Below are 17,638 nucleotides of genomic sequence, written 5' to 3' on the forward strand. Positions count from 1 at the left end.
CGCCTTGCAACCACCGCCGCCTCCCGCCTCCGCTGAGGGGAACGGCGCGCGGGGGGGGGGGCGCGGGGGGGGGGCGGGGGGGGAGGCCCCGCCCCCTCTGCCAACGGGCCATTGTGGCGCACGCGGCGCCCCGGCCGCCGCGCTCTTTGATTGGCCGGTGGAAGCGGCGAGGGGCGGGGCCGGGTGCAGGTGCGCGCGTGAGGCAGCCCCGCCCCTGCCTGCCCTCAGGGCGCTGTCGCGCCCTCTCCCTTCAGGTGCCCGCGGCGTCGGGGAGGTCGTGGGGCCCGGTCGCCCCCTCCGGGGTCGCTTCACGGCGGCCGTCCTGCCCTCCCTCGCCCTCCCGGTGAGCGCGGAGGGGAGGCGCCGCTCCTCGGGCTGCCCATACGTTGGCTACAGCGCAGCTGCCCCTCTCGTGGGTGCGTATCCCTCAGGGCATGGTTGCGTGAGGGGCTTGGGCCGTTTGTCTGGCTGCTCGCTGCTCCGAGAGACCCATATGTGCTTACTCTGGGGAGGCCGCCTCCTGCCCAGCGCTGTTCCTGGTCCGGAGCTGTAGGGGAAGAGGGAATGTTGGCCTGGCGGTCAGGGGAGGGCAGGGAGCCCCTCTGAGGGACAGCATCTCCCCACTTGTCCTGTCCTGACACGGTCCTGCGCCAGAGCTGCCGCCCAGACTTGGTGCTGTCACACCACGGAGGCAGCTTTAGTGGCAGAGGCTCTCGGGAGGGTGTTGGGGAGCTCCTGTGGTAGGGCCTGCTCGTGTCCCTGTTTGCTGACGGGGCAGGAGGGAGGCCCTGGTTCGTCACCAGAAAATAGCTCCCTTGCCTCCACCAGCCGGAGGAGAGCATACAGCCTGCCCTGTCATCTTTGATCAGGTAGAGAATGGAGATCTTGGATGAGTTTGACAACGAGTATCCCCTCAGCGTATCATTTTGCAAGCTGATTTCCATAGAGGAGTTTGAGGAGCAGTCTTCATCCTACACTCAGCAATGCCTGCACGAACTGTACTCAAACATGGAGCAGAACCCAAGGATCTGTGAGAGGGCTTTGAGAAAGCAGAAACAGATGGAGAATGAAGAAGCTGGCTTGGTATCTTATCTGAAGGTACTTGCAATGCCTTCCTAGTGAAGGTCATTGGATCTTTGAGGGTATTAGGATAATAATGAGATAGGATCATAGAGTCATAGAATGCTTTGGGATGGAATTACATTTTGTTCTTTAAAAAAAAAAAAAGTATGTGTGTCTCGGTCAGATACTCCCATCTTAAGGCAGATTGAGTCCTAGTTTTGTACCAATATTCATTGCTTATTTTTCCTCGGGTGCTTGCGTACATGAATTTTCTGGAAACATTGAGCTCTTGGGGTCCTTCACAGAAATCCTGAGGATCCTGGATGCACCCCCATCCTATGGCTAAGATGAATCATTCCTAGGGCTGGAGTGTAAGATGAGGTCTCCTGTCCTCACACGCTAGCTTTGATTCTGAAATTAGTGTTTGTAAAGCAGTAAAGGTCCTAAGTAAATATAAATGTTACAGAAATCCCTTTGTAGTGATAAATGATAAATCCCATTGTAGAGAAAAAAGTAAAATACCATCGCTATCTAGAAGAAACACTGTACTTTTGAGCTATATCATCACAAGCAGGGAAGAGAGCTGGGGTGCAGTTGGAAGCATTTCAGAAATTGTTGGTATAAATTTTCCCTGTAGTAGGAACTCTCTAGATTTGAGGTGAGTAGTGTATCTACTCCTGGATGCCACGCTCCTCGTTTACATGCCGCTTTGGCGGTGCGAAAGACCGAACAGTAGATGTAAACAGCCCCCTGAGTGAGCCCAATCTATAGGGAATCTGCCCACGTAAGGTGAAGTGGCAGGCCCTAGGCAACGGCAGAGGCGGGGCAGGTTGTGCTGTTGCAAAGTTGCTCTTCAGGGCTTTGAGGAATGTTGTGGAAAGCAGAGTCAGTGGAAGAGCAGGCCAGGTATTGCTTGGACTGACTTACTCCCCATAAGCTGGCAGTACAACGAGTATGCGAAGATCTTCTGCCATGCCGGTCTGTATTTCTGTTCCAAGACCAGAAACAGAGTGCCTGAAATGCAAGGTATCCCTGTGCTCAGCAAGCGTGGGAGCTCGGAAGCCCCGCACAACACCGGAGCCATTGCAGCTGGCGTGCGAGATGCTGGAGGGATGGTGGCTCTGTGGGTTTATGTTGCAGAAGTGAAGTCTCAGCGCCTTATCTTCCTTTTCTCTGTTATTGTTTTCTAGGCCAAGATTTTTCAGGCTCTGCAGGGAGACCTGAATTACTCTAACTCTATGGGCATTGCAGAGATGAAAGAGAAAGTACACCAGCTGAGACGAGACATGCAGAGAGCAAACAACTATGCTCGTGGTAATGACCATGTTTCAGTTTCCATTTGGGCCTGGAGACCAATCTTAGACACTTGTGCTGTTGCTCTTCCTCTCAGGCTCTGCTTGTCTTCTTCTCTGCCGCTGTCTGGTTAGTGATGCAGAAGGGAAGAAGTGCAGAAGCTGGTAATTGAGTATCTTTCCTTGGTGGGAAGGGAGAGGATAGTGGGCTGCCCACAGAATTGCAGATATCCTCTGTATCTGGAGCAATCGTTTTAAACCCCAGCTGGCTCGACTCTCTCTTTCACCTTCCTAAAGCAGTTTTGTTCCTCATCATTCAGGAAAGATCTCGGGGAGACTAGTGATACTGTTTATCTACCGTCTCTTTCATGCTTTTTCTCAGTAGACCTCAGAATACCTTACAAAAAGGCGTGGGCCACAGTATTATGTCTATTACATTATGGAAAACAGATGTAGAAAGGTGAAGTGGCTTTCTGAATGTCACGGTGTGACTTCTGGATTGGTGAAAGGACTGAGAATTCGCTCCGGTCTCATCCTTCCAAGCCTAGTGCCCTGTCCCCTGGGCAACACTACCAAAGTTTTCCTCTTTGCTTTGTATCTGCTGTGCGCCTGTTGGCTATCCTGTTGCCTCTGGGGCTGGCTGCCCCAGAAAATGAGAGACATAAAAAATATGCATGTTTTGGAGCAGAAATGTCTGTTAAAATAGACAAGGGAACATTTCTGAGTAATTAGTATCCAGCATTTTGAAAGCACCTTTTACTGCCAGGGTGTTTCACAGGCAAGATACAGACAACAACATGTTCAGTGAAGGGTATTGCACACCCTTCCCGTTTAATTAAAAATATTACCTTGTCTTTCGTTTCAGAGTGTATTGGGTTTGTGTGGCAAGGTTTTGGTAGTGGCGGGGGGCTACAGGGGTGGCTTCTGTGAGAAGCTGCTCGAAGCTTCCCCTATGTCCGATAGAGCCGCTGGAGCAGGCTCCTGTCAGGACCTGTGGCTGCGTGGAGAGAGGAGCCCAGGCTGGAGCAGGCTCCTGGCAGGGCTTGTGACCCCGTGGGGGACGCACGCTGGAGCAGTCTGTTCCTGAAGGACTGCACCCCGTGGAAGGGACCCACGCTGGAGCAGTTGGTGAAGAACTGCAGCCCGTGGGAAGGACTCATGATGGAGAAGCTGGTGGAGGACTGTCTGCCCTGGGAGGGAGCCCACACTGGAGCAGGGGCAGAGTGTGAGGAGTCCTCCCCTGGGGAGGAAGGAGCGGCAGAGACAGCGTGTGATGAACTGACCGCAACCCCCATTCCTGTCCCCCTGCGCTGCTGATGGGGAGGAGGTGGAGAAAATCGGGAGTGAAGTTGAGCCTGGGAAGAAGGGAGGGATGGGGGGAAGGTGTTTTAAGATTTAGTTTTTATTTCTCATTACCCTACTCTGATTTGATTGGCAATAAATTAAACTAGTTTCCCCAAGTCGAGTCTGTTTTGCCCGTGATGGTAATTGCTGAGTGATCTCTCCCTGCCCTTACCTCAACCCACGAGCCTTTCGTTATCTTTTCTCTCCCCTGTCCAGCTGAGGAAGGGAGTGATAGAGCAGCTTTGGTGGGCACCTGGCATCCAGCCAGGATCAGCCCACCACACGGAGCAAGAACTCACTGCTGTTGAAGTCAGTATCAAAACTCCCACAAGTTAGGAGGGGAACTGAGGTCCCTATTTGATATTTGCTGCTCTGGCTCCAAGCTGAATGCCTCCTCCTTGGTTTCCAGGCCATAGAGTGGGTATATGTAGGCCTGTACAGAAATTAGACAATTATTCCTGTGCAGCACTGACTGTTCCTGCAGTTTGGTGTCACAGGGGGCAAGGCCCTTACGGAGCAATAAATCAGATCCTGCGTGGGTCATATGCCAGCTGTTGCAGAGCTGCTTCTCCCTCCTCTCTGCGGCCTGTTGAAGGTCCCTCCCGCTCCCTCGGCTGGCCCAGCTCCTGTGGAGTGCCGCCTTGGCCTGCAGCTCCTTGGACACCACCTGCGTGCCTCGATGCGAGGAGCCGTGCTACTTCCACGGTGTGCACAACACCGAAAAATCTGCAGCCTGCCAAGCTGTAGTTTGGGAATAGCCAACCCTGCTAGACACGGAGAAGTCTGTGACGTGCAGAAATCCTGCAAAGGCAGTCGCTCTGCTGGTATCAAGTGAAATAACCGCTATTAAAGAGAGCGCTCCACAAATTCTGCTGTGCGTTGGGTCTGCGTGGCTGGGCCTACTGATGGGGTGCTAAGGTCCTTGCTGTTGGCGTAGGAATGGGGACCCATATATGTCTCTTAGGTCACCCTCTCTTACCCTGTTTTATTGTGGAGAGTGGTCCTTGGAAGAAAGGCAGAGGCAGGATGGAGGTCTGAACAAGGCTGAGAATACTTTTTTTTCATGGTAATTTTGAGAGACCACTGACTGTCTGTTGAGGACTGGAACACAAAACCTGTACCCAGCTTGTCTCTGACATTTTTGGTGACTTTCTGGACTGTGCTAGACTGCTCATGTCTACTAAAACGTGCCTGGCAGAACTTGCTCCCAGAGCAGATGCTGTTTTGCCACCTGGAGCAAGTTCAATACCGCTGTGTACAAATATGGTGTTTCTGCTGCGGCTGTTTGTACAGCAGTTATCTGCAGTACAGAGAAGAGCATGCAATTTATCCTAGCTTAATAGACAGGAGAAGTGTTTTTAAGGTAATGTGAAAAGAACTGAATGTAGGTGGAGAGTGTTAGAAGTGAGGGAGCAGAGGTGATGGCTTGCAACGGTGTGTACAAGGACAGGTCTTGAACTTGACTTCCTAAATGTGAGGGCTTGCTGAGCAAATGCTTAGATGCTCAGCTGTCTGTGCCCCACGGAGCTGAACTGCATACTTCTGTTTAGAAAAAAGCTCAATGTTCAGTTGATTTAATTGCTCTGTCGTGCATCCTTACCTCCTTGAACTGCTGTCTCTTGGCAGTGAGGATGAGGTGAACTCATAGGCTGTTTGTTCCCTGGGCTTTAGCCTGTGACTAGCACATGCTTCCCTGCTTTCCTCGCACCGTATCTGCGTGGGGAAGGTGGGTAAAAGGCTGTTAAGAGGGACTTCTGCTCCCTTCCCCAATCCACCAAGCAGTGGTGTTGCTGCAGTGACCATAGGGTAGCTACTGCTGACTCCAGTTCTTCTGCATGTGCCGTAAAAGGAGGGCGAGGCCTTCTCCGTCCGTTATGGGTAGCTATACCTCCTTCCCTGTAACGTGGTTGAGATGATTCATCTGCTAAATGCTGTGTGCAAGCACTGTCTTGTTTCTGTAACTGCGAAGTAGTGGTATTGTGGGGTTGGTAACAGCCTGAGAGTACTTAGCAGACCACTTCAGCAGAGGGCTAAGTGTAACAGGACAAGCCAGAGAGGGAGAGGCCCTGCAGGGTTACCGGGTTCAGGTCAGGGGAGGGTGCTGGTGGGAGGAGCGGTTCAGAAATGCCCCTTCTGCCTCGCCTGCTGCTCCCAAATGCCTCTCACCATGGGAACTGCCAGCGCAAACTGCAGAAGGAGCTCAGGGAAAGCACCAGAAAGGTGGCTCGTGTTCTGTGGTCTTTTTTGGAAGATATTACCCCAGATCAACTGTTTTGCTGCTGGATACAGTATTGTATCTCGCTCTTTTTTTATCACCACCAGAGCGGAAACAACGGGCTGCAACTGCAAGTTTCTACAGGAGAAACATATTCGCTCGCTTTGCAAGGCATCTGATTTATCTTCCGTTTTGCAGGGCATTACTAAAACTTGTTTCCTGGATTTTTTTTTTTTGGGGGTGGTTTTCATGAGCCATGAGCTCCATGTTTCATCACCCCCTTTAAAACAAGCTTTCCTCTTTGATCAGCTCTTCACAGCTCCAAATTTCCCTCTGACTGAAAGGGTCAATCACCATAAATCTGGCAGAGCTTTAGGAATTGTCTTCAACCCAGTTGGCTGTGTGCAACTGAATAAATGGAGGTTATTATTCTACTTCATGCTAAGCTGTGAAAATGTATCAAAAAGCATTTGCTTCTTGTCTCAGCTCCAATGCTGTTTTCCCCAAGCAACAAAGGGACTCATCTTATTGAGAAGGCAGCCTTAATCCCACTTGTGCGATAGCCTCAATTTCCTGAGCATCCTCTAGCTTTCCTTACCTGCAGGCACAGCTTCGTCATTGTAGAAGTAGTAGGCGCGCAGAGAGACGAGGAGCCTCGCTGCCGCCATGGTCAGTTCTGTGCACAGGCACGGGAGTCGATTGTTAAACCCAATTAAGCCCTGTCATGCCAAGTGCTAAATAGGGGAGGGTCATCATCTGATTTTTGTCATATGCCACCTGCTTGAGTGAGGAGCCAAGCACCGCCGTCCTCCCACCAGCAGCGATTTGTGTCAGACTATGAACTGGGGTGCACAGGTTGAGTTGTTGCAGATACTGTCTTTAGTATTACAGGGTCCAGTTGGATTTTCTTCTCCTTGGCCCTTGCCAATGTGAAGATGTGGGATCACACTGGAAATCTGGGTGCAGCATGTGTCTCAGTCTTTCTATACATTTCTTTTTTTGCAAGAACCTTCTGATAAAGGAATAGCAGAATGTCCCAGAAATCCTCTGTTATTAGCAAAAGGCACCATTCTTGATTTGCATATGCTGAAGCTGCATATGTTGTCTGGGTCTCGGCAAGGGCAAGCAGCACTTAGGTCATTCACTCAAAACCGCCTGCCTGTAGTGTGTAAAAGTCACAGCTTTAGATCCTGAGGTCCTCTAATACAAAATGCTTTTTCCTCTCCCCACCCCCCCCCATCTTATTTTTAGCCTTAGTAATTGTTACCTGCTTGTCTAAGTGTCCTGGCAGGGTGAGTGGGCATGAATTTCTTCTTGTCCATCTGGGTCCCCTGCGTGATTTCCTGTACCTGTCAGGACTTGGGTGGCGAGGTGACAGAGCACTCAGCTGTGCAGTCCCTGTTGGGGACCCTTGCAGTTAGACAAGCTCACAGAACCGATACGATAGGAGGAAAAGGATTGATGGGCTCCTTTGTGGTGTTACTCCAAATGCATCATCCACCTCTTTTTTAAGGCTCCAGCCAAACAAATAGAAGCTGTTTAACAGCCCATGTACCAGAATTTCCTGTCCCTACAGAAAGAAAGCAACAGCCAGGAGGAATCTGGCATCTGAAAGATGTTTTCACAGTATCTATCAGTGATGAAAATGGCCAGACCAGTAGGACTGGAGAGGCAAAGTTCTCTATCGTAAATTTACTCTCTCACCACTATTATCTTTTCTATAATCTAAAACCACAATTGCTAAGGCCAAGTTCATTCAGATCTCAAAAACCCTGCGCTGAGACACCATAGAGAATGGCAGGGTGTAGTGATAAGAAACTCTGACTTCAGGCATTTGGCTGAGACCCTTCTCGTTCCTTTCCCACTGACTCTAGACAGCCTCCTAGGACTGTTGCTTTCAGTTGCTGTTTACCTGGGGCTGCCCTAGGATGGGTTATGTGAGAGGAAGACTCCATCTGTCCTGCCCAAGCCCCAGGTTTTGAATGAACAGACTGAGGAAACCAGTAAGTTGGCACTGGTTTGAAATACTTTTTTTTTTTTTTTTCTCCCTTCCTCCTCACAGCTGCAAAGACTGGGAAAGGGCGACATCCAAGGCAGTCTCAGGGGAAGAAGCACACTCTAGAAGGTAGATTTAGTCACCTTCACTCCAAGGTTCCTGAACCTCCCAAGTTCACCATGCCCAGGGTCTTCGGTCCTTTTCCAGAAGTCGTGAATAAGCAGGTTTGTCAGTAGGAGCAATCTGACTGTAAGATGTGGGAGCCTGCGCTTCTACCACACCCACCAGGCATGAGTCCTCCGGGCCCTCTGCAGTCTGTGCTGCCCTCACCGGAGCACAGTATGTGAAATATCTTTCTCAGGCTGCAGGACTTGATTACAAACTTTGCTCTGAGAATTTGCCCAGAAACAAAGACTAGATTTGCCAAATAGGAAGTCGCTTTTATTTGCTTTGGGTAACTCCAGCCCCACTTTCAGAGGAGTGGCAGAAAAATCCATTATAAGGCACTCTCAGCTCCTCTGTCCAAACCTCTTGAGCTTATCCTGGTAGGAACAGCTGTAAGAAAAAGGGAAGAGTGTAAGCTGTTGTTTCTGCTCATGTCATGGTAAAAAACCGTCCTTGTGCTGTTGTCTGATGTGTACTTTTGCCACCCATAGGTGGACAGAGCTACGACTTCAAGCCCTGATCTAAAATACTGGTGGACTGGTCTAACAACAGTGAGCCAGAAAAGGTAGGAGAGGGTTGAATCATGTGGAGAATAAGGCTGGCTTAAAGCAGACAAGGTAGATAGAAGGGATTTGCATTTCCTTCCTGGTGATGGGGGAAGAGAACACTGCTCAGGCTCTGTAACACTCGTGTTCTGTTAGTTTCAGCCAGTAACACAAAGATTACCGTCCTTTGGTTTAGTCTTTTAGGAACAATATTTCTCCCCCTTTTAAAACCCTCCTCCCTTGCAAATTCTGCATAGTCTGAGAGAATAAAGCTGAACACTAGGTCAGTTCTTTTACTGAGTTTGTTGTTTTCCCACAGCATGGCTAATTTGCATCCTATAGTGCTCAACCCTGGAGGTTTCTGTAACTCCCTCCAGGCTGGTAACTACATCAGTAAGCTGAGAAACACGAACTTCTCAGGAAGTATCACAGCTACCTGCTATGATATAGTTATCTTCTGATAGCTGTTATCTCTCTGCATTGCATCTTCCCACACAAACAGTCCCCAAGGAGTGACAGGAGAAGGTGTCAATCAGCATTAGAGTGATGCAGATGTGGCTTTTGGTGTAGGAACTTTAGGCTTTCTCTGGCATTTCTCAGGTGAGCGAACTTCCTTCTCAATGGTGTCTCGGGGAACATGTTAAGAGGTGAAGTGATCCTGCTCTAAAAGAAGTCGATTTTAGTAGTGCTGGATCAGCTTAGCAGAAAAAAAAAAAGGAACTACTTTGTCTCAGCCTCGTATGCTTGTTGTATATATGCTCATTAACATATAGTAATAAACCATGCACAGGAAACTTACTGTAAATGTTCATTTACTGTAAGTCATTGTCCTAGCGACTTAAAAGTACATAGTGTAATCAGTGAAGGGTCAGGGTAACGTGACTCTGGTCAGTGATGCTGCAGAGCCACCCTGACTCCTCCCCCAGGCTCAGCTGCTGGACTGAAGAGGCAGGGATGGATGCGGGAAGTTTAGTTACCTGTCCCATTGCGAATGCCATGTCCTCACTGGAAATGTTTTCTTGTTTCAGACTTCTTGGCAATGCTCCCGCACCTTCTCAAAATGCTCGCTCTACTGGCGCTAAACCTGCAGCCTCTGTTTTTAACACACCTGTGTCACGCATGTTTCAAGGTGGTGCAGAAGATGACACGGACAGTGAGAAACCCAGGCTCAGTTCCTCTGCTAAGGAGGCCTAAACGTCTCGTCTTACATGGAAAAACCTATGCAAATAAACACTCTGTGCAAGCGCCCTGGCTGTGCGTGGAGGCTCTGCTGTGCCTTGGCAATGATTTCTGCAAGAGCTTTGGTCAGCAGGACAGCTGTGCTATGCTAAGGATGGAGTGACATCTGTGAGCTTTCTTCACTACCAACCAGCAGATACCTAACTCGCTGGGAAGTGGGATCTCCGCTCAATGAGAGCAGAATGCAGGAAGGGGTCCTGAACTTACCTTGCTTGGCTTCTAAGTGAAGCCGTCTCGCCTTTGACCCATAATACCCAAATCTTGAAACACGTTAAGTATCTTAATTCCCTCTACCTTCTGCAGAAATTGGGTGCCTAAGTATCCCTTCAATTCTGTGCTTTACTTGCTCCTGCCTAGCATGGATTTGAATCAACAACAGGGCAAAAAAGAACTTCGTATCATGTGGTCGGTTGTCCTTGCTTTGCTACTTGACCTTTTAGCAGATGACGCTGGCATCCCTGCTTCCAGCTGCTTGTTACAGTTCTTGTCAAAATATTAATACAGGACGTGGAATGTGGAGAGTAGGGCTGGGGCATTTGGAAGACCCCAACAATTAATCTCCCTCGTAGCCAGAAGGGGAGCGGCAGATTCATGCAGAAGGTCGGGTCAAAAATTTAGTGTTCCAGTCTGGGCAAGATTCTGTCTTTTACTCCATAAATGGTTTAATATATCTTATGTTACCACCCTAAGGATCAACAACAAATGGTTACGCGGTAGTGATGGATCTCCTGTTAGGAGTGTGGAAAATGACATCTCTTAATAGCTCGAGACTACCTCCTGAGGGAGACCTATTGTACAGATTTAATTGTATTTCTCTCTTAATTCATCAGCTGTTAGTAATTACATCCTGCATTTTTTTCAATGGAAAAAATTAATCTAAACTGGCTATTGAGACTGTACTTAAATAGATCATAGGAGGGAGAGGAGATGACAATGCAAATAGTACAGTCTTGTAAACAACTTTAATTCACTACTTAGCTATTCATTAGTTAAATAACATCTTTAAAAACGGCATTCTGGAAAATGTAGCAGCCACACTGAGAGCAGTGCTGGTCAGATTAGCTTAAAGTAACTCCTCTGGCATCTCAACAATATATAATTTTTAAAGGGTTCAGACAGTAAGCAGTTTAGCTTGTCAACTGACAGTTGAGAGAAGTGCTGACTTCCCCTCCTTGCTAGAAGACGTCAGCCTTACAGTCTGTGCTTTCAAATAATCTCTTAGAAGAGCAGTATTCTTCTTCAGCTTCTATTCTGAACCCTTTTTTTTTTTTAAATCACAACTGCAGTTCCTCTTGCCTCCTTTTCCTCTTTGCACACTCCACAGTTGACCTCTAGTGGTATTGGATCCTCCAGCAGATACCGGGGTTTTCCACATCGCCCTCCTGTGCTATAGCCTCAAGTTACTTGGTCAAAATCCCTGTCCCTCATTCTTCTCTGGGGACAAGTATAAGAAAGGTATTTTGTCTCATTATCCTGTCACAGTGAATGCAAAGGAAAGGCACTCTTTACAATGGCAAGGTAAGGCAGAAAAGTACTTTTTTCATCATCATCGTGTTTCCTCATAAGTGGAGATGGTTTCAGTGGAGAAAACTGGTCAGGTTGACATGGGCAAGGCTTGCTGCCCTGTCCTGGTGTCGTCAGGGGCCATGCACTGGATCTCACGGCTGCCTCTTAGATTGAGGCTTTCACCTTTTCAGACGATGAGTCCTGCAGGAGTGGAGGGAAGAAGCTGCTTTATAGATGGCATTGATTATTTTAAACAGCAGTGTTTTGATTAGGATTAGCTGGATCAATTCAGCCAGGCACAGCTTTTGAATTGTCAGTTGCAAAGGCAACAGTGGTGATCAGGATCTCTGAATCTGCAGATGATCTCCTGTGGTTTTCTGATTGTGACAAACGGATCGGAGCTCAACGTTGCCGAGTTTCTGGCTACTCTTGCCCAATCTCTGGGAGCGTTAGCACTTAGGATGCTTTTTGTTTATGATCATGGGACACGGCATCGTGGCCCATCAGAGCATGCCGGTTACAGATGAAAATTTACAGCCATATTTTGGTGCACATTGTGGGAACATATTTTTAGTCAGCACATCTCAATCTCGGCATTTGATGGGAACCAGTCTTCTTACCCTGTAAGGTGACTGGTGAGGGAAGGTACTCACCTTGTAGAAATATTTTTGCTCCTGATAGCTACTGAAGCTCAGCTTGTTGGGTCATGTGCAACAATCAAAGGCAGCAGCTCTCCACAGCGGGAATTCAGTTTTAAGGATGCAAAGTGATCTAACCTTGTGGGCCCAATGTTAAGGACCGCAATTGGCAGCTGCTTCTCCCGGGCAGCAAGAGCAAACCTGTAACCAGAGTATACCTGCAGGAATACCAGAAGACAAAATTACTGACAGCTTAGGCAAAAGAAGAGCTACAGAAAGGAGTAAGGAAAGGAAAATAGTTGCTGTTGGCAGTGGGAAAAGGGGCTGTATGTACATGCTCTGTTAGGCAACTACACGTAATTCAGGTAGGAAATTCCTTCATTCATTCATTCTCACATGGCCCAGCTTAGGTAGTAAAAGAACGAACCTAAGGCATTTCAAACATTCCTGTACAAAGGATTATAAGCTTAAGAAGTGCAAGCTCAAGGAATTTGTCTCCAGTATCCTGAAGCCAAGAGAATCACAATCGGGCGGCCTTGGTTTTATCTTGTTCTGGGAGGTGTTAGGGGTTTTTTTAGTGTAATAGAACTTGTTCCTGGAAAAATTTCTCTTATACAAACTCTATTCCAAAACCTTCCACAGGTTAAACAACAGGGGGTTGTAAACTATCTTACCTTATAGATAAGAGGCTAATGGAGAAAACACATTGTGATACAAAGGACAATCCTAAGCAGCAACCAGAGATACTTCTGCTCTCTTTTTCGGAATTTAGTTAGGAATTAGAGGTCATAAAATCTGATATTTCACACAGTGCACCATGAGGCCTAGAAAGCTGCCGAAGGCTAAAAAATTCAAGCAAAAAACCGTGGGGTTGTGATCTCTGCAGGACTGAATAGTATCCGGTATCTTGGCTTTATGGGTATCTGTGAGCCTGCAATGTACCGATGGAGGAGGTAGCAGAGCAAGGTCTGACCGTGTGAATGGAGTTATTTACAGCAGCGTGAAGTAGACTGGCAACAGAGTGACAGGGAAGCCCAAACAGGCCAACTGTGAAGCCAGATTCCAACCACAGTAAAAATAAAATACAAGAAGCTCTGGAGGGGCTGTTTTGATCCACAAGCAATTACGAGTCCGAAACTGTGGGACCAAGGATTGTTGCAGGCAGAGTAACACAGAAATAGGAATGCGCCGTGGGAGGAAGCCCTGCTTACCTGCATAGAGGATCCTGCCACCAGCATGGAGTCTGATTCTGCCAGGCGTTGGTGGACAAAATTCACTTTTTCCCGGCTCACCGAATCTCCAAAGAATGTCACGTCAGGCTTCAGGATTCCACCACATTTACGGCAGGCTGGGACTTGGAAATTACGCACCTGCTCATCCGTCAGGAAGACATCCCCATCTGGAGCCACACCGAACGCTTCAGCTTTCCAGGTAGGATTCAGAGCTTCGAAGTGCTCCTGAAGCTCAGAGCGCAAGATTTGGTCTCCACAGGCCAGGCAGAAAACCCTGAAATTCAGAGCAAAGTCTTAATGGAGTTTCACGTCAGCTGAAGATGTGGAGTCTGTAACTTGTTCCTTAGAAGGCCTGGAAGGTCCATTGTCATTATCCACATTTATTTACCAAATAGTACAGGTCAGGGAGCTGTCTTTCTACCTCCGGTTGTTGCTTTGTAGGAATGCTCTAGAGGAAGCGCTTTGAAGCCTACTGTGCATCCTCTCTCCCAGTGCAGGCTGTGCTTTTTGATCTGGAAACTTTGGGTGATCACAGCCAGGCTGCGGTGGTCCCTCTCTGGCCCATGCACTCTGCATTTCTGGCACTCCCCACTCTGCTTAGCCCTGGATAATCCTTGCATCCTCAGGATCCCCTTGTCCTCTTCACTAAGAGGACATTTGCTGTAGCAAGGAAAGGGGGAATTCTGAGTGATGCAGGCTCCAAGGGAAATGATCCAAATAACACTCCAAAAAAATGGAGTGGTGTTCATGTTTCTTGAATACTGTGCTGTGAACAGCGCTGTTTCTTGATCTTTTCCTCCACCCCAGCCCACCAACACCTTTCAGCATGTCATCTGCAGGAACATAGCATCGATATTTTGCCTCCTTTTTCAGCAGCTAACACTGCACCCTGAACGAGAGGCTGGGGGATTAACCATCCTCCCTCTGCCAACAGAGAGTACCTGTGCATGCAGCCGTGCAATTCGGTCATGCGCTGGCTCCCGGCTTTGGTGTGAAGGGCATCCACGTTCTGGGTCACCAGCCAGTGCAGCTTCCCCAGCTTCTCCCAGTCTCTTAGTACCAGGTGTGCGGTGTTTGGCTGGTGGGAGGAGAACTGGGGCCAGCCCACAAAGTTCCTTGCCCAGTACCGCTGCCGGGCACTGGCACTACGAACGAACTCAGCGTGCTGGATGGGCCGTCTGTCGGTCCTGGTGTAGAGCCCGACACCTTCAGAGCGGTAATCTGGGATCCCTGATTCAGTCGAGATTCCAGCTCCCGTCATTACAAACAGCCTCTCGGACTTGGAAACAAAGTGCTGCAGCTCCTCTACTTCCGTGGGATCTGGGGGATGACAGGCTGGCACGAAAGCCAAGTTTGGAGAGGTCCTGGATACAGAATGGGATCTGAAATGATGGGATCTGATGGCTCTGCAAACTCCTGACAACGTCCTCGCAGAGAACATGTTCAGCTAAAAGCCAAGAACAGAACACATGGCAGGTAAAAGAAGGCAAAGAGCATGTCCTTAATTCCATTTTTTGGGGTTTCCCTGGAAAATGATGCCGATAAGTATTCTTTGCTCTTTTTCTTTTTAGTAAAGAAATACAAATTATTTTGGAAATGTTAACTAAAGCCCACCATCCAAGGACAGCGTTTGTATGTCCCTTTCACAGAGGGCAAGACTGAGGACTGCTGGAGCTGCAAGGACAAAGTTAGCACCCCTGACTCGCAGGACTCCTGCTCTCCTATTCTGGCGTGAAGGGTGGCTGCCCAAGAGGACTTCGAGCGAGCCCAGAAAGACCTGAACCTGCACAGTCTTTCCCAGGTATGTGCAACGGGGCAGAGAAGAAACGGCAGGGAGGCCAAGCAGCCCACCCCAGAGGCGCTGTACAGCTGGTGTGTCAGGTTCCTCCCCAGAGACCCTTGCTCTGCTTTCTTTAACCTTCTGCCTGCTCCAAATCAGTCCTTTCCATTTGCCCCATCCTTTGCACGTGTTGTGGGAAGGGAGAGAAAAACAGGCTTGAAATGTTGCTCTTTCAAGACAAAGGCCTCGACTGGAGTTACTCCTGGTTCTTTTTTATGAAGGCCTGGTGCAGAACAGGCCTTGAAACGGGACTGAAGAGGATTAGGACACTGCCTCAATGCCTCTGGCACCTCCTCCTTTGTGGGTGCCACCTCCCCGGAGTCAGCAGCGAGGTGGAGGGTACTGCTTTGCTCCTCCAGCAGGAACGGGGGCTTTGCTGAGAGCGAAGGGATCACCCAGATGTGGGGGGGGCAGAAACAACTGCCGGGCAGGCAGGAATGGGAGGGATATCCTGCTTTGAGGGAGGAACGGCACGCCCTGTTGGGGACAGGCAGGATGGCTTTGCTGACGAGTAGCCTGGAATTGTGTGCAGGACCTGTTGTGACAGGAGTGGATGGTTTGGACCTTGATTTTGTTTGGTCTTTCTAGCAGTCTGTTGTTCTCCTTTCTCCGTGTCACTATTTTAAAACTATTGTTTTCTGGGCCTCTCTGTGGTTTTGCATAAAAAGTACAAAAAATTTTGAAAGAAACAGTACCGAGAAGGGACTGTCTGGTGTTTCTCCCTCCCACCATCTCCCTTAGCAAGGGGGCTTGTATGAGATCTGGAAGATGGAGGAAGGACTTTAATTACTGATGAAACGGGGTGATCTCTAAAGAGTGACTGCAACAGGCCCCAGATAGCCTGGTGCTTACAGCTTGCTTGGTGATGTGGGACACCTGGATGCAGATTCATGCCCGCTCACACCTCTGCCCTCACCACCAGAAGTTACTGGGAGGCCAGCTAAGGGACTGGGTCTCACTGAGAGTCCTCAGCTGGCTGGAGCAGATCCCTTTCAGGTGCTAGAGGCAGTGGTCCGAGGGAGGGCTCTGTGCAGCTTGTTGGCTGTCAGATGGTTGAAGCATTTTCATAAGCAGTTTCATAAATGGTTTCATAAAAGTTTCGTAAACTTGCAGTGCCTGCAAGATCTGTGGCAGCTCTGAGAAAGAGGTATTCAAGTGGTGAGCTTACTGGTCTAAAAGGCTGGCACCTCAGGGCTTTTGATGACCCGTGCTTTGGTGCCTGGATAGTTTTTAGACTCCTGCTGCGTCTAAATTGCTTTGCCTCACGTCCCCGGCCCCCCTCAAGTACCAGTTCTGACAGTAAATGGCGCAATATTTAAATACGGTTAAGGTTTGGGTGTTCCGCTGTCAGTATCGTGATACTAAATTGATGCTAGTGGCAAAGAGTAGATTTGTCTCAGTTAATCCCCAGTTCTCAAGGCTTTGCGTCGTCATCAGTTGAGTTACAGGGAAGACCGGACTTCCTCCATAGTCTGGATTACTTTTTAAATCTAAGCAGTGGGTTCTGTTCGCAATGATTTTTGCCTCATTTTGCTGTTTAGCAGGAGTTGTGTTGGACGTTCCCTCTGAAGAGGTTTAATTTTCCATACGAATTAATTAGAAGGGACAAAGTCTCCCAATAAACTGTAATTTGCTTGGAGAATAACGTCTGTCATGATGCTCCCTAAAGGCTGTTAAGCCAGTTTGACAGTATTTAAATTGCTTTAACTGATGAAAATTCTCCATTCCTGTCCCTTATCATCAAAAGATCTCTCAGAAGGAAATGTTTTGAGGGGGAATGAAACGGAGATATAATATGGGTTGGCGCACAAGAGAGAGAAGGCAACGGGTAGGCCCAGCATTAAAAATAACATAGATTTGAGAGCCCCTGTGAAGCGCAGAAGTAGGGCAGCGCAGGAGAGAAACCGACAAAGGGCAGAATAGTTCCTGTGAAATGCAAAGCTGCTTTTAAAACGAAAGTGCTCAGATTAAAAAAATAACAGCTACGATACATAAGTGAAACTCTGTAAACGTACCTATTGAGAGCCGAGGCTAGAGTTTGTTTTTAACACGCATCCAAGATGCTCCGCAGAGAGGTCGGACAAGGCAGAAGGTAAACAGGTTTGTACAGATGGTTACAGGCCAGCAATCCAGAGGGACGCCACGTCATGCGAGTCTCTTTTGATGTAATAATGACGGCGGGGGGGGGAGTATTACGAGCGAACCGAACACATCTAACGAAATAAGGGCGATATGGTCAATAATGCCTGAAAACTGACCTTGCGTGGAGCTGCCGTGCCCGGCGGCGGAAGGAAAGGGCTGGCCTGCCGGGAGGGGAGCTTGCTGGGAAGCGTAGTTCACAACGAAACTGAGCACAAAGACTACAATTCCCGTGCTTCAAAGAAGAAAAAACCCGAGTTCCTCAAACCTGATAAAGTCACATTTCAAACCAAGAGCTTCATAGCTGCCCTGAAGGAAATGTGCAAGAATAAAATCAGATTTGATTTGATACAAATGCAAGTAATAGCTTTGATAAAATGTGTTGTAGATGCTTGTCCTTATAAAAGCATGCATTTTCTTTTCAC

At 48.5% G+C, this 17,638-nt stretch overlaps 2 protein-coding genes across 4 annotated transcripts; one reads left to right on the forward strand and one right to left on the reverse strand.

Annotated features, from left to right (window-relative positions):
- The first annotated feature begins 243 nt into the window (after nucleotides 1-243).
- On the forward strand, nucleotides 244-9,813 carry LOC148054395 (uncharacterized). The gene is made up of 6 exons (XM_087768493.1): nucleotides 244-416; nucleotides 870-1,098; nucleotides 2,253-2,376; nucleotides 7,976-8,133; nucleotides 8,566-8,639; nucleotides 9,648-9,813. The coding sequence occupies exons 2-6, from the start codon at nucleotides 877-879 to the stop codon at nucleotides 9,811-9,813; spliced, it is 744 nt and encodes a 247-aa protein (XP_087624619.1). The 5' UTR covers nucleotides 244-416; nucleotides 870-876.
- A 1,614-nt stretch (nucleotides 9,814-11,427) lies between these two features.
- Nucleotides 11,428-17,348, reverse strand: SIRT4 (sirtuin 4). 3 transcript variants are annotated; one of them, XM_087768492.1, is made up of 5 exons: nucleotides 17,090-17,348; nucleotides 14,176-14,598; nucleotides 13,214-13,508; nucleotides 12,018-12,220; nucleotides 11,428-11,565 (listed from the first exon to the last, which is right to left on the reverse strand). In XM_087768492.1, the coding sequence occupies exons 2-4, from the start codon at nucleotides 14,493-14,495 to the stop codon at nucleotides 12,056-12,058; spliced, it is 780 nt and encodes a 259-aa protein (XP_087624618.1). In that variant the 5' UTR covers nucleotides 14,496-14,598; nucleotides 17,090-17,348; the 3' UTR covers nucleotides 11,428-11,565; nucleotides 12,018-12,055. The 3 variants fall into 3 exon arrangements, with proteins under 3 accessions (XP_087624618.1, XP_087624617.1, XP_087624616.1); XM_087768491.1 differs by having other exon boundaries at nucleotides 13,373-13,508; nucleotides 14,176-14,681; XM_087768490.1 differs by having other exon boundaries at nucleotides 14,176-14,681.
- Between the last annotated feature and the right edge of the window lie 290 nt (nucleotides 17,349-17,638).

The sequence above is a fragment of the Nipponia nippon genome, unplaced genomic scaffold (assembly GCF_047370975.1).
Source record: "Nipponia nippon isolate SJK-2023a ecotype South Korea unplaced genomic scaffold, ASM4737097v1 scaffold_30, whole genome shotgun sequence".
NCBI classification, from domain to species: Eukaryota; Metazoa; Chordata; class Aves; order Pelecaniformes; family Threskiornithidae; genus Nipponia; species Nipponia nippon.

What these genes read in the sequence shown, in the direction of transcription:
- SIRT4 (XM_087768490.1), bottom strand. Translation starts at nt 14,675, where the DNA reads ATGTTCTCTGCGAGGACGTTGTCAGGAGTTTGCAGAGCCATCAGATCC. An exon ending in TTGCACGGCTGCATGCACAG is followed by an intron (nt 13,509 to 14,175) that starts GTACTCTCTGTT and finishes TCTGAATTTCAG; the next exon opens with GGTTTTCTGCCTGGCCTGTG. An exon ending in TGGCAGGATCCTCTATGCAG is followed by an intron (nt 12,221 to 13,213) that starts GTAAGCAGGGCT and finishes GTATTCCTGCAG; the next exon opens with GTATACTCTGGTTACAGGTT.
- LOC148054395 (XM_087768493.1), top strand. Translation starts at nt 877, where the DNA reads ATGGAGATCTTGGATGAGTTTGACAACGAGTATCCCCTCAGCGTATCA. An exon ending in GCTTGGTATCTTATCTGAAG is followed by an intron (nt 1,099 to 2,252) that starts GTACTTGCAATG and finishes ATTGTTTTCTAG; the next exon opens with GCCAAGATTTTTCAGGCTCT. An exon ending in CAGAAGTCGTGAATAAGCAG is followed by an intron (nt 8,134 to 8,565) that starts GTTTGTCAGTAG and finishes TGCCACCCATAG; the next exon opens with GTGGACAGAGCTACGACTTC.